Consider the following 26,203-nt stretch of genomic DNA (forward strand, 5'->3'; position numbering starts at 1 on the left):
TCTAGGATTCTAGGATTCCATGGCTGCCCAGGAAAACAACCCAGCCATGTGGTAGCACCAGGGAAGAGCCACCTTCACTTTCTTAGAGGGACTGAACTTTGTGCCTTTGTGTTTTTCACTACAGAGAATAAATTGCTGTTGTCAAATCCCATTCACAGCATGTTTCTGGGGGAAACACCAAGAAGAAAAAAAGCTCCCCTCAGCAGGAGAAGCTTAAAAAAGAAACCCATCAACACCCATCTATTCAGAGCTGTCTGTAAAATCCCTGTAGGGGAACAAAATCTCCCCCCCTCCTTTCACTCCCACAATTAGTTCTCCTGTCTTTTGGGGATAAGGGAGTTTTCTTATAAGAGAGAAGAGAAACTGGTAACAAGGAAACCCTTCTAGCAACATGAGAGTGGGAAGAAATAGGAATGGAATGAGAGAAGATGGATAAATTGAACAGGAATGAGGAGTGTAGGAAGATGAAAGTAGTGGGAGAATGGGAAAAAGAGATGGTGAAGACAGAAAGATAGAATGAAAAAAAAGACAAGAGAAAGAAGGCAAGTGACATGTCCAAAGTCATGCAAGTCTGATACATCATTCTGAGCTGGTATGCTAAACAAATTTGACTCCATTTCCTCTAAGTCTCTTCACAAAATTTATCAGTCAACAAGCTTTTATTAAGTTCTTACCTTGTGTCAGTCACTGATATACCAGTATAAAAATAGGATAGTCTGTCCTCAATCCCAAATCTGGAAGGGACCTCAGGAGATCATCTAGCCCAACCTCATTCTAATGATCAAATACTATCAGATTGGAGAACGTGACAAAATACAAGTTCTTTATAAGAGTAAGGAAAACACACACACACACACACACAAACACACACACATGTTTTTTGCTCTTCTTTGCTTCCCTAAAGTTTATCATGGGGGCAATTGAAAATACATAATAAATGAATGAAGGTTTGAGAAGATTAAAAATGGCAAATGTTGGAGGGACTGGAAAATTAGATGTACTGACTTTGTGGATGGACCTGTGAATTGGTCTATTCTTTCTAGAAGGAATTATATTTTTAAAAAGCCACTAAATGGGGGAGGGAAGAAAAAATTTAGTGACCCAGCAATATTATTACTTGGCATAGTATATCTAGGATATCAAAGAGAGGGAAAGGTCCCATATAGACAAAAATATATCCACAAGCACTTTCTATAATAGCAAGAAATGGGATGTAAAAAGGATATTGGTCACCTGGAATGGCTAGACACACTGGCTTATGAATGTAATGGAATAAATTATTTCACTATATGAAATGATGACTATGAAGAATTCTGAAAAACTGGTAAATTCTTATCTGAACTGATTAATAGAGACGTAAGAGGAACCAGGATTATAATTTATGTGACACTCATAATAATGTAAAGGAAAACAACATTAAAAGATTTCAAAAATTCTAATCAATTCAGTGATCTATTTTGACTTTAGAGGACTGATTAGAAAGCAATATCAATAGACTATAGGAGCATATTGAGATGCAGACACAGCCAATGTATTTGTTTTGCAGGACTGTACTTATTTGTTAGAAGGGATGATAATGATATTTATTGCACATTGATATTTTATATTATATTATTTATAATAATATAAATTACATGATGTTATATTATTTTATATTTTAAAAGAATACCAATAATTCATTTTAAGAATGGTGAAACTGGTTTGCCTTCTGAACTTAAGGTTTTTATCATTTGAAGTTTTAATGTTTAATTAAGTTATTCTTCAGTAATACCAGTGAAATTTGTGCATACAAATAGGCACTTAAGCACACACACACACACACACACACACACATGTTCATATACACATAATACAAACACGTGGCCAGAGTAGGGCTTGTCTCCATGACTGACTGCATCCAGGTGTGAGCAAGTCCCCTAGGGAATATTCCTCAAGGTACCTATCTTCTTCTATAATTACATTTCATGGGGGCTAACATCAGTGCTGCCTTTATCTCCCTGGACCTACTAGACAGACAGAGACAGTTCCATTGGGAACCTATTCCCTGAAAAACAACATCTCAGACAATCCCTGAGACGCCAATCTTTTCTTATTTCAGATGATACTTACTTTCAGAAAATATGACATATCCAAATCCAGAGGATCTAAACAGTATGGCAGAAGGACCTCTCCCTTTAAAAAGAGCCCTGTCAATGCAATTCATAGAATCCCAGGAGAGAAGTGTTCTTTATAAGATATGTAATAGATGGTCCTTGCACTAGCTGGGAATTTGAACAAGACTTCTCAGGTTTCTTTCAATTCTAAGAATTTAAGTACAGTACAGGTGGGAAACTACTAACCTGGAGGTCAGGAGATTTGGGTTCTAATAATGACTTTGAAGTTAAAAAATTGTGTGATCTTGGGATCATAATGGGGTTTCAGTTCTTTCAGTTCTGACATTTCATGGATACTAATCCCTTCAAACTCTAACATTCTATCATTCTGTCTATGACTGCAGAGTCCCTGCTGTGTCACTCAAATGTTTCATTCTGGGCAAATCCCTTTTCATCCATAGTCCCTCACTCTGTAAAATGAAGGGGTTGGTTCCCTAAGGTACCTTCTGGTTGTGGGCACTCTGTGTTCTAAGGTCTCTCTTCCAACTCTGACATTTCACACTAATGTTAAGGGGCTTTAAAGAAGTAGAGATGGAGAGACAAGGGGAAAAAATACCATTTTGAGGAGTTAAGAGGCAGGCAAACTTTTTCCCCCCTTCTACCTGGAGGTTTTCCCTATTATTGATCTTTGACCATAAGGCCAAAGGAAGGAAAGTTTGCTGCATGATTCTCTCTGTCCATCCTCAGTGCCTCCTTTCTTATTGAAGGCTAAGCCCCACCTTCTGCTAACTTGCCCCAGACGTCAACACTATGTAGGTCAAAGCTGACTTCTCCAAAGGGTCCTCACTCTGAGTAACATCCTCTTTCTCCCTCCCCAGCTCTGCCATTACTACTTAAAAGATACAAATTAATTTTCATGAATGCTCTAACAGAATTAACACTTGGATTAAGACCCAGAAGGACAACAGGCTTTAGGTGGTGGATTGGTTAGTGTTTTATAGCCTGGTTGTAGCAACTGAAATGTTGTTTTAACAAAGGGAACTCTGACACAGCTATAACTGGGGGATAGCCCAGAGGAACCATATCAAGGTGATAGCAATAAATGGCTGGCCATGGGTATCACAAGATTGGAGAATTTTTTGTTTTATATTGGGAGAATAGAAAATTCCAGAATACAGAATGTTAAAATTGGAAAGGCCATAGAGACAATCTAACTACCTCATTTTATAAATGAGGATACTGAGACATCATAAAGAGCAGTGACTTACCTAAGGTCACAAAGCTAGTAAATAGTAGAGTTGAGACTACATTCTGGGTATCCTGACTCTCATTCCAGGCCTCTGCTTGGAGAGAACAGAATAAACCAGACATAAAAGTCCCTCTCTAGCCCTCCTACCATCATCATAAAAATTAACATGCAAAAGCAGAAATATCCTTTATCTAGAAACAAATAGAAATATGTTTACTTTTGTAATTAAATGGTTATCTCAGATTTAATGCTATATCCACAGATCTTACCATTTCAGTACTCCTTTTTAAAGCTCAGCTAGGGCTTTCTTTGAAAGTTGTCCTCCCTGTGCCAACCCCCCAAAACACACATTTTCCTAAAAGTCATGTAGAACCCCCCCCAGTAAAATTAATGGCTGATACTTAAAGGACTTCTCTTTGGTCAATCATTTCTACTCTGGTCATAAGGAGATGAATCTCTTAGTAACCTGTTTCTTGTCTATCTCTTCCCCTTTTAAGGAGGAGGCAAAAAAAAATCTATTTGAGAACTCATCTTTAAAAATTCATTAAACCTGCAGTGTGGGGACAACTGAATTTAGAATCAGAATACCAGTGTTTGAATCTTGGCCTTGGTATTTGTTACTTGTGTGTTACAGGAAAGTCATTTCTCCTGGGACCACTGTTTCCTCACTGACCATCAGGAAGGTATGAGGAAGGATTACAGTTGAAGAAGCCTAAGAGATCATCTGGAGAGTAAAGGCTTAAATTTTTTGAGGGAGGGAGCTCTAGACTTGCGATTTGATTAGTGAAACCTGCTGCTAAGGCAGATCAGCAACAGTCACAGCAAATTGTAATCTGAGAAATCTGACTGGAGTGCTAAAAGGCTAAATGACTTACCCAGGGTGACATGCCAGTAATAGTTGAGATCAGAACTTGAAACCAGGATCTCAAGCCTCTACTCTATGCCAACAAGACCCTCTTCCTGATTTTATAAATGAAGAATTGAGTCTCAGAAAGGCAAATGATGTGCCCAAGATCTTATACGTAGCTAATACTAGTAAAGTAGAATCAGGGGCAATCATTTAGCAAAAGGAAGGCTTGACATTTCAACCTTGGCAGTAGCTTTGCCTGACTGATAACATCAAGGAAAACCTACAGTCTGGAGCATGAGCTCAGGAATGAATGGTTGTGACCTTCTTATGAGGTCAGGGAGGCAGAACACTGGCATCACACTCTTCACTTCGGATCCCACAGCAGGCATTAGTTATGCCTCCTCACAAGAAATGATAGCAGGTGTAAAGACTGAAAAAATCTTTTTGAGGGATGTTCTTATAGTGATTTATCCTAGAAGCTGAATAGTCCAAAGGCTGATTCTTCTAGGTCCATCAATTATATGCATTCAATGTGCTATTGTGGTTTTTGAAAAGGAAATGAAGGGCAGCTAGGTGGTGCAGTGGATATAACACTGGCTCTGGAGTTAGGAGGAACTGAGTTCAAATTTGGATTCAGACACTTAATTGCCTAACTGACCTTGGGCAAGTCACTCTTAGCCCCATTGCCTTAAATAAAATTTAAAAAAGAAAGGAAATGAAGGAGGGAGGGGAAAGAGAGATAAGACTAGGGGAAGTAAGTAAGGTACTAAGGAAACTAACCCAAGATTTAGCTACCTGAATTCCTGGCCTTGAAGAGCTTCAATAGCCTGGGACTCAGACTTAAATTAAGGGATAAAAATGGACCTTAGACATCACCAAACCAACAACTTTGTGTGAAAGAAAAGGAAACTAAGGTCTAGAAAGTAAAAGGTAGAGGATACATTTGTTATTTCCCACAAAGGTGCAAATGTGATATGGGAACCCAGGCAAGTACTTAACCTTTGCTGGGTCTCAGTTTCATCATCTATAAAATGAGGAGGCTAGAAGAGATCATTCTTAAGGTTCTTTTCCTGCTGTAAATCATCTGATCGACAATCTAATTATATTTAAATATGAGAGAGGCAGATACTATTCCTGGGACCCTTACATTGACAGATCCAGATAGTCTGAGTCCCTGGTGGACCTATCAGCTTAGTGAACAGGCTTGGGCAGTAGATCTTATCTTCTGTGGAACAGTGAGTGTGATAGGGATATTTCTTTGACCTTTTTCCCCCTTGGCATTGCCCAAGTTTTCCTTCAAATGAACCTTAAGCCTAAGGTGGGGGGGGGGATATCTGGTTTCTCTAACTAAGAGATGTGTTTCTTTCTTGCTCAGTAAGGTCTTACTCTACCTTCCATTGTTCACGTGACTCACAAGATAACTCCTACCACTGAGGATAATTCTTTTTTAGGAGTTGATGACTGGAGACACTGTTGGAAAAATCACCCTCCTTAAGCCACAAGGTGAGGTACAAACAAGCCCAGGTCTTTTTCCCAGTGTTTACACTATGGATGGAATGGATTGATATGGCCTGGGGTTTGGCCCCCAAAAGGGAGGAGAAAGAAACTTACTTCTTTATGGATACACTAGGCAAAGTAGAGTATGCAAATATTATACAAAAGGAAAGGGAATACATGAGATATGAGGGAGATAGATCAGAGAAGAAAAAATAGTAAAAAAAGATGCACAGAATATTAAAGCTGAAAGGAAGCCTAGGAGACCAACTGGTTCAAGCTCCCTCACTTTATGAATTGAGGTCCAAACAAGCAACTTGTTTAAGGTTGCTAATACACAGAATTCAAATCTAGGTTTTCATCCCCAATTTTATTTTTCTTTTTACTACATTCCACTTTCTTTCTCATATTTTGTTGACACCTCTACTTTTCATGTCAAGGTCATATGGAGGATTTCTTTAAGGATGGACAAGAGACTCCTTTTTCTACTCTCTCCAGAGTGGGAAGAGGGAATATCAGAGGTCTGAAGCCCAGAATACTGACCACTGTCCCAGCTTCCAGAAGCAAGGTCTAACCAGAAGTGGGGTCAGTAGCCCCTCCTCTCCCATCTTGAATACCAACCATTTCTGAAGGCATTAATCCTCAGTAATGAGCAGGTACCAGCAGGTTCAACAGAGCCAGCAGGGAAGAGACGGTTTCCTACTTGCCCAACAAATTATCTTCCTCCCCCAAGTGCTGACTAACCATCTTAGACAAATAGTTCAGTTAATTGGGACTCTGACAGGGGCTTTGATCTGGTATACTCAAAGGAGAGGAGACAGCTTGTCTTTTAGAAAAAGCCCTGCCCTTGAAGTAAAGAGACTAGATTTTGCCATTAACTCACTGTGTAATCCAGGGCCTCAGTTTCTCAGTTTTTTCTTTAGTTAAATAAAAGTGGACAACGTGATATTCTGAAATTCCTTTGAGTGTCAATAGGCTATAAGAAGAACTTCCTACCTAACTTCCAAGGCAGGTAATATGAGTTTGGGAAGGAAGAAGTTCCTAATATCATCAAACTGGATGATGGGACTTCAAATCCTGAATTTCAAGAGACAAGAACCTAGAAGTAAATTCAGCCCCACATTTGTTTTGTTGTGTTCACATTAAACCTGGATATTGGGTCTAGGTCAAGCTACTTCTCTAAACCTCAGTTTCAACTCTATGTGCTATGGGTATAGTGGTTTTCAAACAGGAATTTCACTAAGAGGCAGCTTTGGAACAATGAAAACTGCATTCAGTCACACCTGAAGGGGCAGCTAGGTCATGCAGTGGATAAAGCACTAGCCCCAGAGCCAAGCAGACCTGAGTTCAAATCCAAACTCAGACACCTGACAATTAATAACTGTGTAACCCTGGGCAAGTCACTTAATCCTGATTGGCTGGGGGGAAAATGTCATACCTGAGCTTTATTCTTAGCTCTATTACCTTGGATATGCCCATTTAACTCTTGGAGACTCCATTTTTCCTCATCTATAAAATGGAGTTTGATTTTGTGCTGTGGTCCCCACTTTGGCAGTCTGTTGAAAGATATGAACCCCTTCTTCAAATAATGTTTTTCAAATGCAGAAGGGCAACTAGGTGGCACAGTAGATGCACTGGCCCTGGAGTCAGGGCTACCTGAGTTCAAATCTGGCCTCAAACATTTAATAATTACCTAGCTATGTGACCTTGAGCAAGTCACTCAACCCCATTACTTTAAATAAATAAAAAATTTTTAAAAAGAGTTATTCAAATGTATAAAACACATTGGATTACAAGGGGAAGTAATTACCTTGAAATGTGATTATTCAAAAAATATCTATTTTCTTAATGTTAATAAACCTCAGGTTAAAAATCCCTGGATTACATGTTTTCTCAGGTCCCCAAAGCCCTTACAAAACCCTGGATTCAAGAGGATACAAGTTCATCTCTGACATCAGATACTCATCAGCTGTGTGGCCTTGGGCTCTGCTTCAGTTTCCTCAACTATAAGATGGTAATGACACCACCTACCTCCCAGATCTGTTGTGAGGATCAAATGAGCTAGATTTTTTTTTTTTTTTTTTTTAGTTTTTGCAAGGCAGTGGGGTGAAGTGGCTTGCCCAAGGCCACACAGCTAGGTAATTATTAAGTGTCTGAGGTTGGATTTGAACTCAGGTACTCCTGACTCCAAGGCCAGTACTCTATCCACTGCACCACCTAGCAGGCCCCAAATGAGCTAGTTTTAAAGCACTTGACCCAGAGTAAGAGCTACAGAAATGGTGGTTATTATTATTATTACCTTAATTCTGGTTCACCATTTTTATCACTGTTTCAAAGTCACTGCCAGAGATGAAATTCTCCCAGCTCAACTTTTTATGTTGTATATTCTAACATTTGTCTCCCATACTCTTGACTTTGGACAATCTAGAATCTCTCCTGGGAAGAGGGAAGAAAAGCAAACTCTGGGAGGTGACTGGCTCAATTACACACCTTCCTTAGGACTCTGGTCCCTGAGTCAAAAGGCAGAAAGTAGACTGTGCTTTCTGTAGAACTGCTTGTTTGGGGGAGTGGGGGGAGGAGAGAGTCTACATATAGCTGGGCTATGAAGGGCATGCAGGGTTTGGTTTGTACCTTTGCCTTCCCAGTGCTCTGCAGGATGTGGACCAGGGCTGACGCCATCTCCTCCTTGTTTTTGACGCTCAACACAGGTTCCAGTGCAGAGCAGAGAGCCATATAGTTATTGGTGATATACTCAGCAAATTCCTTATACATCTCCATAGGGAGGATGCTGACAGTCTGGTATCGGGACTTGATACGGATCATGGGGCCAGGACTCTTGCCCTTGGGGTTGGGAGTCACTACAGGGTACCATTTCTCTACAAACTGCCGCCCCGACACTGAGGCCACAGCCAGGTTCACCAGTCCCAGGTAGTTGTTCTTGTCCTTTTTCTTCTTCTTGTCAGTCTCTTTATACAAGTGCACCGTGATATTCCTGAGCGGCGGCAGGTTGTTGAACTCAAAGTGTTCCCCCCAGAAGACATTGTCTGTCTTTAGCTTACATGTAGTCCGTGCATAAAGGACATCATCCAGGCACAGTTCACATAAATACTTCTTCTTGGCTGGGAGGTCCTTTGCTTCAATAACCCAGAGCTTCAGCATGTGCTCCACCCTCCGACTATTGTCCTAGGGAGCACATGGAAAGTCAGAGAAATTAGGCAGGGAACAATGATTCACCTTCAATTCCACCATACCCTCCAACTAACTCATTAACAAATGTGGTTCTTCTATATTTTTTTAATGATCCAGCTAACCAGAGTTATTTCAAGTCATAAAATGTCCCTTAAAAATATTATGTTAAAACAGAGAACTTCAAATTTTGGAGCTGGAAGAGACATTAGAAATGAGAAAACACAAAATATTATAACTGGATCTATAACAGAATATTAGAAGATTACAAAGAATGTTAGGCCTAAATTTGACCTTAGAAGCCATCTTGTTCAATTTCTTCACTTTACTGATTGAAAAACTAAGGCCCAGTGAAAAAAGTATTAATTTAGTTTGATTATCTGAAATTGAAATTGCCAAAATGTATTGAGAGTATCCAAAGAAGAATGTTAGTGGATCCTCTGTTCTAAAGTATCTTTCATCTTTGACATCCTTCCTAATTCCAATTTCTAATAAAGGCTTTTGAGAGAGAGAGAGAGGTGGGGGGGGAGAGAGAGAGAGGGAAAGAGGAGAGAGAGAGAGAGAGAGAGAGAGAGAGAGAGAGAGAGAGAGAGAGAGAGAGAGAGAGAGAGAGAGAAACAGAGAAACAGAGATTGCAAAACACCTGAACTGGAAAGCAAAGCATTTTAGGGAAAATGGAGGCATGATAGAGAAAGGGAAAGCTTGGAAAGGACATCCCCACTTTCTAGCAGGTTTTTAAAACCTCTGCAATTTCTACTGTTTCTGAGAGTCACTAGCCAAAACTGAAAAAATATTTCACTTCCCAATAAAAAGTTAGGTGGCAAAGTGGATAGAGTGTTGGGCCTGGGGTCAGAAAGACATCTTTTTGAGTTCAATACTGGCCTTAGATGTTTGCTAGCTTTTTGACTCTGGCAAGTCACTCAATCCTCTTTGCCTCAGTTCCCTCATCTGTAAAATGAAATGGATAGGGAAGTGACAAGCCACTTCAGTACTGTTACCAAGAAAACCCCAAATGGAGTCATGAAGTGCTGGATATAACTAAAATGAGTGAACAACAGCAAAACTAGGATGAAATGCCAGGGATTTTTCAATATAAATGTGGTTGATTTGATATCCCCCCCCCAATTCTTTATGCCCAAGGCAGGGAGAACCATGGGAAGCATAAAAGGGATCTGGATGTCCAATAAAATGGCAAGTCATATCCTGTACCTCCATTAGGCTCAACCCAATTCTTGGGTAACCACTTCCTTTCACATTCTTGTGTTCTCCTCCTTGTTATCTCCACCCTTCTCTGCCTCTGTGCCTCTGCAGATCTAATTTCAATCTCCCCACCTGGGTAAAGTTGACATAGCCTGCTTCCAGGGCTGAATTCTGACCAAAGCAGGGTGTTTCCCACAAATATGGTTCCAGGAGGGAGAAGAGAATCAGAGACCAAGTCACCCACTCAATCTCAGATTTTACCTTGTTTGGATGCACAGCTCGCCGAAGGTTCTCCATCCATTTATCCCGCTCTGCTGCAGATCTGCAGGAAAAGCACTTGCTTCCTGAGGAAGTTGTTACCTGTGGGAAAGGAACAGGAATAGTATGACAACCAAATAGGTGGTCTGTGTCTACACACTGTACAACAGCTCCAAGGACATGGGAGATAACACACACACACACACACACACACACACACACAAACACACACACACACACGGAGAGGAGGAGCCAGCTATCTTCTTCCATGCCTAAGAAACATTCTCAGAATGTCAGAAAGGGAAATGACCTTAGAGATACTCATAGTTTAACCCCTTCATTTTATTCATGAGACAACTAAGGTTCAGAGAAAAGAAGGAAATCTGTTAAGTAGAAATTCCCAAATTCTATCCCAGATTTTGAGACTTTTCGTTCAGTGTTCTTATTATCTCTCATTTATTATACAAAACTTTTTTCATCTTTTATCCTCTGACTCTAAGATCATTATCCAACAGCAGCTAAAAGGACATTTATACCTTACTTGGCTCTTTATCTCTTGTTTTTTTATAAATTATTGACCTATCCATAAGTCTGAAAAGTAATATGTTCCATGTTCTTATTTTCTTATGAAATCTTTCTTTATAGTTATTTTGAGATTATCTTGGCAAATGGTGTGGTACTGGTCTATGCCCAGTTTGTATCACACTGCTTTCCAATTTTCCCAACAATTTGGGGGGGGGGGTGAGGAAGGAAAAAGAAGGGGAAAAAAGAAATTTGCATGATACTTGTGTATTTGAAAGGAATAGCAAGTTGTACATAATAGATTTGCAATTTTGTATACAATCACTTTTCTTACTGTACTAAAAATGCATGTTTTATTCCATAAATTAAAAATTTCAAAAAAATGAAGAAAGTCTAGAAACTTTAAAGGTTTTAAAGAGCTTGTAGGTCATCAAAGTCCAGTCACCTCACTTTACAGATAAGGAAACTGAGACTCAGAAATGGGAAGTGACTAGTTCAAGGTCACATAAGTGACCTTGAAAAAGCAGCAGAGTCACAATTTAAACCTAGATTTTCTGACTACAAATCCAGGATGGTTTTTCACTATACCATGCTGTCTATTTGAAGAATTATGAACAACCATTACAACAATAAAAATAATTCATAATCATAGTGTTTTAGGAAGTGCTTTTTTCATAAAAAATTATGCAAAGTAGTGTAAGCGATATAAATCTAAAAGTTATGGGATGTTTGCCTGGAAGGGACCTTAGAGATCCTTTTATTAAGCCCACTCATTCCACAGAGAAGGAGATGGAAGGTACAAAGGGGGAAATGCCTGGCCTGGGGTCATGGAATTATTAAGTAAAAGAATAAAACTAAAAACCAGGTCTCTGGAGTCTAAATCTATGCTATTTCACTGTTTCTACCACAGCACAATCCACTAGGGAAGAGGAAGCAGACAAACTCAGTGTCTTTTACAGACACACAGATACACACAGACTCTCTCTCTCTCTCTCTCTTTCTCCCCAACCCCAAGCTAAGAACACATTTCCTGTACTCTCCCAGAGTCACAGCTCCCTGCAGCCACTGTCTCATTCTCCCATAAAAGGTGATCTCTTCCTCCTCCACCTCTGACCGGCAGGTGGGCAGTTGCATTTTGGAGGCCAAGCATCATGCCATGTGTTTGCAGGAACCAGCAAGGAAGATGCAGGACTCATTAATTTCCATGATGCAACTTATTTACATGAATATATCCTTCCCTCAGATGGATGGTTTCACTAATTAAGCATAATTATCAAGGGGGTTCATCTTTCGAGAAATGATCTCAAGGTGGAGGCTAAAGGAACCAAAGGAGGAAACAAGGAAAAGCCAAGTCACTGGTACCGACTATTCTATCCTTAGTGACTGAGACAGGGAACCTTTGGAGTTACCCACAGATATTACTATCTTACTGAATATAGGTCCACTCTAAGACTAATTCATCCAGTTCCTATCAAGCAGATTTCATCAGACTAGGGTCAGCCCAACTCAAGAGATGATTTCAGTAGAGAAATTTATTCTATTTTTTTTTCTCAGAGTGAGGAAAGTTATAGAATCACTTCTTTTTAAAAAAATTATTTTTAAGGGGCCTCCAGGTGACTCAGTGGATAGAACATTGACCCTGGAGTCAGGAGGACCTGAGTTCAAATCTGGACTCAGACACTGACTAATTACCCAGCTGTGTGACCTTGGGCAAGTCACTTATTGCTTTACCAGAAAAAGAAAAATAAATTATTTTTAATTTATGAAATAAAATAAGCATTTCTATAACATTGTATAATAAAAAAGATAATTGTGCACAAAACTGTAAATCTACTATGTACAACTTGCTATACCTTTTAAATATATAATAAAGTTATGGTATAAAATTTCCCACCCCTCTTATTTCTTTCCCCAGCCCCAAGTTGGTTGGAATAATAAGGAAGATGACATTGGCAGTAGTTCACCTTTCTATAGTGCTTTTTAGTTTACAGAGCATTTCCCCCAACTTCCCTGGACTGTTGCTGACTACCTGTACTGCCTTCCCAATTTACCATGGGAAAATTGGTTCTCTTAGTAGTTAAACAAGAGGCTCAATGAGAAGAATTACTTTGTTAATCTTAAAGTTGTAAATGACACTGAGAGTACTAATTATTTTGGTGATCTAAATATGTGGTTTCAATGGTGTAGGCAAATCCTATCAATGTGATCAGCAACTGTTCTTCAGGTTATCTTGGAGAGTTTGTCATAGCATTGAAAAGTTAAATGACTTGCTGGCATCCTAGAGTAAATGTGTCAGAGGTGGGTGAACCCTGCTCCTCCTAACTTCCATTTCTTAATTCTATGGGCTATACCAGTAATGTCAAACTCAAATAGAAATGGGGCTTCAAAACTATATATCAGAGTCCCACAGACTTAGAAAAGCACAAATTAGCATTATTCGTGTTCTATCATGGGATGGGGAGGTGGAGTAGTGGATCTGAGTAATAGGTCTGGGGTCAGGAAGACTCAAATCCAACCTCAAAACATTGACTAGCTGTGTGATCCCTAACAAGTCACTTAACCCTGTTTGCTTTAGTTTCCTCATCTGTAAAATGAGTTGGAAAAGGAAATGGACAACCACTCCACTATATCTGCCAAGGGAACCACAAATGGGGTCACAAAGAGTTGGATGATGAACAACAAATGTTCTATTGTATTTTATTTATCTTGTTAAATAGCGCACTTTAATCTGGTTCAGTGGGCAGTATGTTTGAAGACTCTGTACTGCCTCTCATAATATTTCTAAGTTTCTTGTATGAGATAATACAGATATTAAGCAAAGATTTTAAGTCTAGCATTCATTCTTTTCCCCTCTTAAAGATCAGCCCTAGAGACACCATTCTACCAAGTGCAAACATACATTATCTCATTTGGTTCTTAAAACATCCTTGTGAACTGATATCTTATTGTCTGATCTTGTTATCTCTTATCCTTTGTTTCTTCTTTAAGGATATGATTTCTCTCTCATCACACTCAATTTGGATAAATGTACAACATGGAAACAAAGTAAAGACTGACAAATTACTTTCTGTGGGGGGTTGGGGAGGGAAGTAAGATGGGGAAAAATTGTAAAACTCAAAATAAATAAAATCTTTAATTAAAAAAAATCCTGGTGAAGGAGGTCAAGAATTAAAATACCCATTTTACAGATAAAGAAAATTGAAGTTCAAAGAGAGAACAGATGGTTCATTAGCATTTATAGCTAGGAGGCAGGAGAGTTCTCCTAAGGGAGCAATAATCATCTCCTCCCTTATTCCCTGTCTTGTCCCAAGCAACATAAAGGTCTTCAGGGAAAAGGGAGGTTTTGGTCCTGAGGCTGTCTGAGGGATCCAACATCTTGGCTAAATGAGAGGCAGCCTACTCCCCCTTCCCACTCCAGGTAGGGCAGAACAGAACAGAACAGAAGTTGGATTCTGTTGCTTCTTCCACTTTTGGCTAGAAGCAGTTTTTTCTGGATTATTTTCTGCTGTCTGTCCCAATAGCATCAACTATTTTTAAGTGATGGAAGAAAAAGAAGAGACTCTTCTGTTTTCTGTTTTCCCTTGATGCTCTGCCACTAACCATAAATTAATTCTTTTCTTTTATTCCCCCTCTCTTCCTTCCCACCAACTATTATTATATGCCAGATGTATAGACAAGAATCTCACAGGAAGAGAAGGCATGCAGGGGATAGAATATGTATGCATGGGAGGACTAGCATAGATGCAATCATGTGCAAAGTACACTTAACTGTATAAGACACATATTAAAGTATAAGACATATATTTTAATTATTAGTATATGAAATACAGTCTCCTAATTGCCAAAGGGAGGTACACAATAGTGTCTGAGATATAAAAGAGAAAGAGTTGTTATTGATTTTTGGGGAGGGGTATCACAGATGGTTTCTTTAAAAGAGGCATCATCTGAACTGGGTAGAATTTCAACAAGTAGGCAGGAGGGAAGATTTCATGTAAGGGGAACAATGAGCAAAGACACGGTTCAGACAAGCTGAGATATATAACGGGGATGGTGAGTAATACAGTTTGTTTGGACCACAAAAAAATCAAGACCATAGGACATTAAAAGTTTAAAAACCACTATGGCCAACCTCTTTATTTTGCAGACAAAGAAGTGAGGCCCAGAGAAGGGAAATAATTTACTAGAGCTTATACAAACTAGTGAGTGGGAAAAAAACCCCCCAACAAAACTAGTGAGTGGCAAATCCAGGATTCTAATCCCAACTCTGCTAACTTTATATCTTCTTCCATGACACGACAGCTGCCCTCTACATTCCTATAGTGAGTGTGAGATAAATTTAGGATGACAGAGTGGAACTGGATTGTTGGCACAGAGAGTGGGCAAAGAAACCACGAATGCCAGGCCTATGGAGCTTGACCCTTACTCAGGAGGCAATAGGGAGATTGGCAGGTTTGGGGCACAGCTAGGTGGTGATAGAGGGCCAGCTTGGAGTCAAAAATATCTGAGTTTAAATCTGGTCACAGGCAATTAACAGTTGTGTGACCCTGGATAAGTCATTCAAGCCATTTACCTGATTCTTTAACTGTAAAATTAGGATAATGGTAGAAGCTAACTCCCAAGATTGTATGGAGAACCAAATGAGATTTGTAATTGTACAGCTCTCAGCAAAGTGCATAGGAAAGGAAATAGTACCCAGGGAATCTTCCAACCTCCCCCGCTGAGCTGGGGTAGCTTTTCCTGCCCCAGGATTTTACCTCAAAGCAGTAGTCCTGGCCCAGGATGCTGCTATGAACAGGCTTGATCACAACTTCCTCCTCCATACTGAGATCCAGCGCCTCCACCGCACTACTCGGACTGAGTAAGGACTCGTGGGACCTCGATTCCTTCAGCCTCGGCATCAGATGGGATCTGGGTAGGCACAAATAGGAGAAAGACTATTAGTTGACCAGATCCAGGGATATCCTAATCTCTTCTCCCAGAATCTTTACATTCTCACCTCCTCACTCCCACTTTACTGAAGTTTTGGTGAGAAAAGCAACTTCCATTTCTAGTGGAAAGAATACTTGAGTCAGAAAAATGAGGATAGAGAAATCAGCTCTCTATGAATTCACCCAATGCAGCAGTTAGCCCATTATACAGGTAGCAAGGGTAGATCCTTGTTGGGAAATTTGTCCATCTTTCATTAGATTTGGGACCAAAAGGGACCTTAAAGATCATTTATCCATTGTTTCCCAGTCTTTTCAAAGATGCAGACTTTTTAACAGTAAAAAAAAAAAACCTCTAAAGACTATTCACAATAGTAGCTATATGGACCAGGTGATTGAGAAAATACAATACAGGATTTAGACATCTCACAGCTCCCCCCCTCTACATCTCCCTTGCCCTCTGCCCTCTCCCTCAAATCCCAACACTGATCTGCTTGCCCAAAGGATATGAACTACTTGATCTAGTCATTATCTTTAATTTCTTAATTTTGCAGTGACTCAGAGTGTTTAGGAGAATTGCCCAAGGTCAATCAACTATTAAAAAGCAGAGCTGGGATTTGAATCCAAGACTTCTGATTCAAAAGAAGCTTGTGTGACACTATATCATTTTTCATGTCTATAGGAGAGGCAGATGGGGCAGAAATTGGGTGTGGCCTTTGGTGTGGGTGGGGAGAACATGTCATTTCACACACATGTAAACAAATACACCTGGGAGTAGGTAAAGAATGATGCCATCTAATCAATCAGGCAAGGTTCTTCCTCTATTACCTTTACAGTATCTTTGCAGGGAATTTCCATTTAAGATTCCCTTCCATCTAATCTCTCTATAACTTGTCTGTACCTAGTTATTTACAAGTCATCTCCACCCATTAGAATGTGAATTCCTTAAGAACAGGGACTTTTTTGCTTTTCTTTGAAGGCCCAGGTATTTAATACAATGCCTGGCAAATAGGTTACTAAAATGAAGAGCTCATCACCTTGTGATGCTCGCTAATGCCCAGTTCTGACATTCTGAGATTCTCAAGGCCTCAGTAAGCTGGACTCCTGCCCCTGTCTGTCCTAAGAGGAGAGGTCAATAAAACAGAATCATAGGACAATCACAGAACATTTGGAGCTGGAATAAAACTGAGAATATAGGATGTTAGAGCCCATCTAATCAAATCCCTTCCAGATTAAAAGCAAGGAGTTACAAGCACACAGTGAACAGTAGCAGATTCAGGACCTGAATCCTAGTTACCTGTCAGCCTAGTGCCCTTTCCACTCTATTACTCAGCCTTCCTGGGCAGGATTCTGGGCAAGGATCTGCTTTTGATCTCAGATATAGGTCCCATCATCCTCTGTGCCTGTTTCTGAGAACATGACATGAAGACAAAGTACACACACACACTTCCATTTCTGGGACCCCAAAGATATTCCTTTTTATATCTTGTTTGTACATATTTTTTTAAGTTTGTCTCCCCCATAAGAGAGTGAATTCCCTGAGGGTAGGACCTGGCCTCCCCTAAGTGTTAGATAAGAGTTTGTTGACTTAAGTCAGAAATTACATTTATGAGTTCTTGCCACTCCCAGCTCTAAACCTTCAAAAAAGTCCACACCCTTGAGAAAATGAAGACCCTCTCTCTCACAATATACACCTGCTCTGTAAGACACACGTGACCTTCCCTGTTCCAGATCAATTCTAGGGGAGTCTTCAGTTTCTGATCCAACTTTGTGACATGGTCCGGAGATGAAAACTACAACTATATCCTTATTTTAGTATGTCTGGTTTGGCCCATCCCAGACTACCAGCCCACAATGGCAGGAGACAGAAGGGCTGACACAGCCCAGGATGGACTAGAGGTTTTTTCCTTGTAAGTGTTTCACATCTGTCCCTTCTTTACTGCTGTCACCCTATGCAAACCCTCATCACCTCCCACAAGGATTATTGTAATAATAGCACATTGAATAACGATTTCCTCACAACAACCTAGGGAAGTGAATAGTGTCTGAATATCACCATTCTCATTTTACAGATGAAGGAACTGAAGCTCAGGAAGGATCATATGACTGTAGACTGAGAGCTAGAAGAGAGACTTTTGATAGTTCTCAGCTTATCCTCCACTCCTTTTACAGATAAAAAACTGAGGCTTAGAAAGAGGAAAGGACCTGCCTAGGATCATACAGATAGGAAGCAAAAGAACTAGGAGTCAATCAAGACTCCTCCTCCTACTCCCAAATGAATGATCTTTCCATTACATCATTGTTGAATTTAGTGAGTCTCACACTTTTTCCTGAACTAAACTGGTCACTTCCTCTTTCTGAGGGATCATTGGTCAAAGCAGCTTGTCAGTCCCCATCTACAGTTAGCTCGCAAACCCTGTGCTGATCTCCCTTAGCACAGGTCCCCGTTTACATAGAGACAATGATAAATAAGGCTCTGTTGGCTTCATTGATTCCTAGAATTTCATTTGCACCATTGCCCTCTAAGATCTCCAAACTCCTCCATTAAAGAAAGCTCTAGGGCAAGGGGGTGGAGTCAAAGGCAATTGGCTGGGACAGTGCACCTGAAGAATGGAAAGATTACAAGGAGAAGGAAATTGTGTGTCTGTCTCCAGGTGTCACTGGCGGTGAATGGACCATTTGTCATTCATACATACCGAGTCCCCATTTCTTAGACCCTATCCTTAGATGGCACAATTTCTAGGCTATCAGAAGTCATAGAATCAAAGGATTTAAGGTTAGAAGAGACAAAGGAAGGAAGGAAGAAGGGAGGTAGGGAAGAGGAAAAGAAGGGAATGAGTGAGGAAGGGAGAAAGTGAGAAAAGGAAAAAAGGAGGGAGAGAAGGAGAAATGGAAGGGAGAGAGAAGACCATTATGCAAACAAGGTGATGCTAATAATACCAGCCCTATCATTTAATTCCTGAGTGAACCTGGGCAAAATGGCTTCCCTTCTCTGAGTCTCATTTTCCTTCTTTGTAAAATGACAGGATTAGTTTAATGACCTCTCACTGAGTAAAAATAATATGAGCTTTAAGGACAGAATTCAAAAATGATAAGATGCCTATGATCAACAGTCACACTGGCTCCAACTCATGCTCTATTTCTCCCAAACTCTAACCTTGATATAATGGCTAACACAGAGCAAGATCTTTTCTCTCTGAATATCTTGTGTGGGAAGAATCAGAGCACAAATCCATGAGGCCCCTCCCCCTACCTATTCTATACTTATAATCAACATATATGTAAGAGACAGCATGGGGTAATAAGACAATTGGTCTAATCTTCAGGAAGATCTGGGTTTAAGACATCTACATGTTGTGGATGTTGACTCCTAGTCACAACCACATGCTGCTTGAGGTAATTCTTTAATACTCTAAACTCCAAGAGAAGGTAACCAGTTATCTGCACTGGTAGAGGAAATACTTCTTTTCTTTTTCTTTTTTTTTAGGTTTTTGAAAGGCAAATGGGGTTAAGTGGTTTGCCCAAGGCCACACAACTAGTTAATTATTAAGTGTCTGAGACCAGATTTGAACTGAGGGACTCCAGACTCCAGGGCCAGTGCTCTATCCACTGCGCCACCTAGCTGCCCCAAGGAAGTACTTCAACATCAATAACCAAGTTAAAAATAAATTGATAGACAAGCACTGGTTTTGGAATCATAGAACTCATATGTGAATCCTGACTGTTTTCCTAATCTGTAGAATGAGAGGAGTAGGACTTGATTTCCAGCTTTAAATGTTCTGATATTAGGGACCTTTGGGTTTTACTCTATGAGACTGAAATGGCCATTGTTGGTTAACTGCAAAACATACTTTACAAGATGTACAGAAAAGGAGAAGAAATAGTCACCATCAAAACAAAATGCAAATAGGCCCAATTTCAAGTGCTTGTCAGATTTTCCCAACTAGAAATTTAATTCCTACAAGATGTAGAGACTCCTGGTCTCCCCTTCTTCCAGTATTTAGTCCATAGCACAGTCCAGTCCAGGGCTAGACACATGATTAGTGAGCATTTATTGACTTGTTGATTGATTGATATGGAGATGCTGTAGTTGGCTCAAGGCAATTACTTCCAATCAATTCCAGGAACAAGAGTGATAGAGCAGATGACCTCTAAAGGCAGATTCCCTGCTCATGCTCTCATCTGACCCTCAGACCATTGGCAGAGAAGTGGTACCCATTAAAAAACAAAACAAAAATTGAGGACCTACCTAGAAAATTCATAGGGTGAAGAGCTGGAAGGTAATCTAATTTTCCTCATTAGGAAATGGAAGCCTAGAAAAGGTTACATAGCTAGTAAATAGAAGTGTTGGGATTAAACCCAAGTCTTTTGATTTCAGATTCAATGTTCTTTGTATGACAGAGCAATTGACAGGGTGGGATTAGAACCTGGATTCCTGACAAATTACCCAGTACTGCCAACCAAAAAGCCATTCCTGTAGTATTTAAAAATTTTTAGGAAGCCTAAGACAAATCTTTTCATTTCTCCTGGCATAAGCTCCTTTCCATTCAGCCAGCTGTTTTTCCAAAAAGACTTTCACCCAAAATAACCATTGTTTTCCCACATTGAGATGGTAGTAAAGGATTAGAACTAACTCTTTGATTTAGGATGGAAAATGCCTTTATTGTCTATCCAAACATAGTTAGCCATTTCACAGAACCTCAAAACTAAAAGTTTACCTGATGTCATCTAGTGCATGCTTAGGTAAGCTACTTATAAAATGATTTTAGTGGTGATTAAACTGGATAATTTCTTAACTTCCTTTCAGCTCTAAGAATCTGCATCTGAACAAGAATACCATCTACATCTTCCCTGAGAAGTGGTCATGGAAATTTCTACTTGAAAACCTCATGGTGGAGGCCACTGATAGTTAAATCAATTTGTTCTACTTCAGAACAGTTATAATTGTTAAGAAGTTTTTCTTAGCATTGAGACAAAATTTGCTTCTCTGAAATTCCCTTCCCCCTAATACTCCTAGTTCTGCTCCTCAGGTCAAGGAGAATAAATGAGTGCTAGAAGTTGAGTAAGACCTCTGGTTCAAATCCTAGCTCTTCTACTTGCTAGTTGTTAATGACCTTTAACTTCTTTTAACTTCATTTAACTTCTCTGGGCCTCAGGTCTCTCATCTGTAAAATGAGGGAGTTGAACTAGATGGTTTCTAAGTTCCCATCTAGATAGAAACCTATTATTCTAGGACATAAAATCTAATCTTCAGCTTCCCTTTGACTGCCATTCCAAATACTTAAGACAGGTATCAAAGTATGCATCTCTCTCTGTCCTAAGGCTTTCAGTCCCTTCATCATCCCAATCACTCTTCTCTAGATGCTAAATGATCAATACCATCTGGCTCTTGAAGATGAAGAACAGTGAACTGTCCCCTGGTCTCATGATACCCACCCCAGGTGCATGGGCCTCAATGTAAACATATGGTTCCCTGCTCTGGACCTGCCAGTCATCTCCAAAGACTCCCTGTTCTGTCTCTGCAGCTCAGTTTCAAGGACTGTTGTGATCATTTTAACAAACATGGCAAATGGTCCCCTCTCTCAGAAGACAGCCCATCGATCCTGAGGGGAAATAACCTTGTTATCCATGTGGGTTCTGTTCTGGGGACTCCAGTGGAGAGGCCGCTGCAGCCAGTTATTAAAGCAAGATGTTTGCCACTTGAAAGCACAGAGGAAAGATCCCATTTCTGGCACTGATTGGACACATTTCCACCCGACATTCCAAAGCATCTTTCTGGCAGTCTTTCCTCTCCCCTCCCTCCAAACAGGGGACAAGCTGAGGGAACAGCAGTAGTCAAACAGTAACAGACATAAACAGGGTTGTTCAGATTGAGTGGGTGGCAAAGACCCTAGCCCAAAGTCGACTGGATTTTTCAGGGATAGAAGGATAGGCTCCTAAGCTTCATGCCAAATTTAGTCAAAGAATTTAGAGCCGGAAGGACCCTTTGAAGATTTTTTTTTAATTTGCAGACTATTGGAGCTTGGAACAAGAGATCCTGAAACATAGAATGTCACAGCTGAAAGGGACCTTAGATCATATGACAGTAAAATGGAGAAAAGGGAATATTAGAAATGGAAGAGACCTTAGGACACAGAATATCAATTAAATATCAATTAAAGGATCCTTAGGAGTACAGAATATCAGAATTAAAAGAGACTAATGAGATTATCTTTCCCAAACCCCTTATTTTAGACAAGGAACTTGAGGTCTGGAGAGTGCCAAAGACATCCTAATAGTCTTGACCAAGGGCAAGTTTAAGGAATAATCTAGAATCCAGATCTTCCCTCTCCACATAGCAAACTATGCTATTAAAAGTGTCTGATTTTTTTCTCTCTCCCCACATCTGAACATGTAGATTATGGATAGAAACATGAAAATATGTCCTCTGGGGACCATTTAGCTTTGCTTAGATGAAGTCTCAGGCTGAGGGAGAAGGCAACATTAATTGCATTTAACAGAAGTTGCCTTTCTCCATAAATTTTAAAAATGAATCATTCCATTTGGCAAAAATGAGGCTACAGAATCACAATGCCAATGTACCCATATACAGGATAAGGTAATGAGATTAAAAACACCATTTGAATTCATAGATTGGGAAGTTTCTGAATCTCCAAAGTGCAGAGCCCAGGGAAATACCCAAACCTTCTTTGCCAGATCATACAGGAGACAAGGTGTGGGACTACAGAACAACAGAAGCCAGAAGCTTTCTGAGAGAGAGAGCTTAGGAAGTGGGGGTGGGGGTGGGGTGCAGAGGACATTGAGCCCAGAGGAAGGACACTAGGGTTCCAGTTCTGGCCCCTCCTGACACTTGCTTATGACTTGGAGGAAGTCACTCTACTAGTCTGCTTAAACTCTATCAAACACTTTTTTAACTCTACATTTGAATGTTTTTAATATTTTATATTTTAAGGTTCGTTACCACTTCTGGGTCCAGAAACTCTTTCCAAGAGTCTATGCTTCCTTATTTCACTCATTGCACCCTACTATATTCATAACAGGGAACAATTTCGGGATGAGGATAACTCTAGTAATTTACCTTTATAATGCTTTAAGTTTAAGCAAAGTGCATCATGAGGGAGGGAGAGTAAAGGGTGCAAAATAAGCATTTAAATGTAACAGATACAGTACTAATTATTTTTACAAGTACTTCACTTAATTCTCACACTGACCTTGGAAGGTAGATGCAATTCTTACCTCCATTTTACAGATGAGGAAACTGAAGCAGAGGTTAAATGACTTGTCAAGAGCAGTTAGTGAAGACTCCATTTGAACTCAGGTCTTCCTAACTCCAGACCACTTGCTCTCTCTACTGAATCATCAGTATCTTTATTTATGCTATCTCATCTGATTCTCACAACCACTTTGAGAAATAGGTATTATTTCCATCATTTCCCAAGTATTATTCCCATTTTACAGATGAACAAAATGCCTCACCAATAGCAGGTGCCTAATAAAGTAGAATTAAATTGAATTAGAGGAACTGGGCCTCAGACTCAACCCAGGTGTTTTATCTGGTTAAGTAGCAGAGCTGGATCAGAAGGTCTTATGTCCCAATTCCAAGACCTTTATGACATCATTACTTAAATTACTTAGGCATGGGGTGGATAGGTGACACAATGGATAGAGACCAGTCCTGTAGTCAGAAGGACTTGAGTTCAAATCTGCCCTCACACACTTACCAGAGAGAAAAGGAATCTTCCAGGGTAGACAGACTTTCTACTAAGGGGAATAACAGGCTACTCCTGGGATGAAAGCTGCTGTGTCTAAGCCTGTGCCTTCAGCACTGCCCTTATCTCTATTGGAGACAAGCAGCCAGAAAAAAAAATGAAACTAACAAGTTGTTAATAATTTCTTTACTTAGGACTACTTTAAGTCTGAATCTCACATAAGAGAGAAGAGGATGAAGTCATAGAGAGAGCACTGGGTATGAGGTCAGAGGGCCTGTGTTCAAATCCTTGCTTTCTATTGCTGAGGAAGTCATTTAATCTCTCTACATTTCTTCCCTAGTTAAGACTAGATGATCCCTATTGCCCCATCCAACTCTAAATCTTTAATCCTAGGACTTCCATTGTGTGGTAAAGAGAAAGGGCAGTACCATTACCCCCATCTAAAAAAGGAGGAACCACCCAAGGAGTGTCAATAAAGAACCCTCTTCTCCAAAATTCCAGTCTAATACTTTTTTCTGCCACAATATACTACTTCTCATGTCAAATATCTCCCTAAATTCAAGTTGTGAAACATTTGCATATAACTACTTCCCTACTCAGTCCCTAATCCCCTGGTCAGTAGACTAAGAGCTCCAAGTAAGCATCCCTCCAAGGAAATTTGGAGATATCCCGACCACTACTAGTTATCCCTGCCCACCAAAGAGAATACAATGGGCCACCAGATTGAGGAGGCCTAATTGGGTCGCAGAAGAGCTGGCAAACTCCGACCTATGTGCAGGTAAGTGTCCCAGAATCTTTTACTAACAGAGTTGCTCCTCTGAGCACTGCCAAAGGTGGATCTCGAGCCTGAAGGTCCATTCTAGACCTCTGCTCTGCCATGACAACTCCAACCAACAGGCCAGGGTCCCCCTCTCACCTCTCCCACACCTAGAATCAGTATTCTAAGTAATCCGAGAAGTGGGGGTACCTAATTGTTCAGAGATCCTTGTCACCCACTGTTCCCTCTCAGGTTTTGTGATCCTGCATTTTATTTTTTTAATATTTGATGCTTCATCCCTTCCAGTTTCACATGGTTTTAACACTGTAGTTAGGTTCAAACATTTTATGTCCTGGGGTTCCTCCCAGTTGTTTTCCAAGATCCTATTTCCTTTTGCATCTAACAGTCCTTGATTTACCCTATGTTCTAAGATCCTTTTCCAGTCCTAAAAGTCTTTGTTATACTGGCCCCTAAAGCTCTAGCATCCTGTAATTCTCTAATACAAACCAGTAATATTAAGTAGGAAATGGAGGAACCAAACCTTTTCCCTAAATCTGATCTTTCCCTCTCACCATGCCATCAAACAGATGGGAGGTCATCTCTGAGTTGCTTGGGGTGTGACTCTTCCTTTCCTAGAAAAACACTCACACAAGTCCTCAGATCCTATTTCTTCCCCCCCATTCCTGTTTCTCCAGAAAAAAAGCTATAAAGCAAAACAAAACCAACTCCTGCTTCCCCAACACATCCAAATTATATTATCCAACTCAGATTCACCTTCTTCATTCTCATCTTCCCTAGCCTCAACATCTAGTCTCTGTCCTGCTGGCCAATTTCACTCCTTTGGGCTGAACCAGGCTCAAGCTCACATGGTTTTCAGACTTCTTCCCCTCCCTCCTCCTTTCCTCCTTTCCTCCTTCTCTCTCTCTCTCTCTCTCTCTCTCTCTCTCTCTCTCTCTCTCTCTCTCTCTCTCTCTCTCTCTCTCTCTCTCTCTCTCTTCAGCAGCTCCTGGCTGGCAGACAGAGCCTACAACACATACAACACACTCACAGCTTAGCTTAGCTTAGCTCCGGCCCCTCTATTGGCTGTTCCTGTAGCTGGGTAGGAGAGGCAGCAATTCCCAGGCAAGGGGCTCTGACAGCTGCTGCTTATAACCACTATGCAGGACACACACATACACAGATACACATGCACAGGATGATGCCTTCTAGACTCACAAATACATAACACAAATACACACAGACTCAAAAACACTGCCACCTGCCCATCACCCCAAACATACAGTTACATAGGAAAACACATCCCACTCCCCCTTTCTGGATACACAGCTATACCAGCAGACACACAAAGATATACTACACACATACAAACCCCATAAACTATTTCACCACCACCACAGAGCCACAAAAAGACCCAAAAAGAAAAAGTTACATGCCTATGCATACACAGAGATACATATATGTAACTATCCAGCTATCCCTCCCCTCAATAAAAACATCACCACCACTACCAACCTACAAAACATACAGTGCAGGCATCCTTTCCACTATCATTTTCAAAAAAACAACAATTAACAAAACCTCCCAGGCTTCCTGATTGTTCCAGGATAATCTCTCAAACTGTCCTAGTCCATTTCTCTGGGGAAAGAAAGCTCCCCCCCCAAAAATCATGCTTAGAAACCAAGGGACAGGGTCTTACTTTTGCAATCCCTGACAGACAGACCTCAACCAGCCTTCACTTTGGAAAGCCTGAGGGAGAGGGACAAGAGCTACCCAAAATAGCCCATCTTGCTGCTCTGGGGGTTGACCAGGGGAAGGGGTTGGAATTCAACACCTAGAATAAGCTGGTCAAGTCTTTGCAAGTGCTTACCTCATAGTGTTCCCATCCAGGTTTTCCCCAGAAAACATCTCTTGGTTCTCACTCCCGTCACCCTGATACAATTCCAGGATCTTCCCATCCCCA

The 26,203-nt window shown here is 40.4% G+C and overlaps 1 protein-coding gene across 16 annotated transcripts in view; it reads right to left on the minus strand.

Annotated features, from left to right (window-relative positions):
- DAB2IP (DAB2 interacting protein) overlaps positions 1-26,203 on the minus strand; it is a 325,075-nt gene that overhangs the window by 28,690 nt on the left and 270,182 nt on the right. For 15 of the 16 annotated variants that reach the window (XR_012473657.1, XM_074211661.1, XM_074211663.1 and 12 more), the window contains 3 exons: positions 15,607-15,760; positions 10,334-10,432; positions 8,318-8,869 (listed from right to left, as the gene is read on the minus strand). Coding sequence is in view for 15 of the 16 variants with exons in the window: in XM_074211661.1 (XP_074067762.1) it covers positions 8,318-8,869; positions 10,334-10,432; positions 15,607-15,760 (805 nt within the window). In the remaining variant the exon portion in view is untranslated. Of the gene's footprint in view, positions 1-8,317; positions 8,870-10,333; positions 10,433-15,606; positions 15,761-23,013; positions 25,169-26,203 lie in introns of those variants that run through there. The other variant, XM_074211671.1, reaches the window with a different exon arrangement.

Source organism: Macrotis lagotis, chromosome 1, assembly GCF_037893015.1.
Source record: "Macrotis lagotis isolate mMagLag1 chromosome 1, bilby.v1.9.chrom.fasta, whole genome shotgun sequence".
Classification (NCBI taxonomy): Eukaryota; Metazoa; Chordata; class Mammalia; order Peramelemorphia; family Peramelidae; genus Macrotis; species Macrotis lagotis.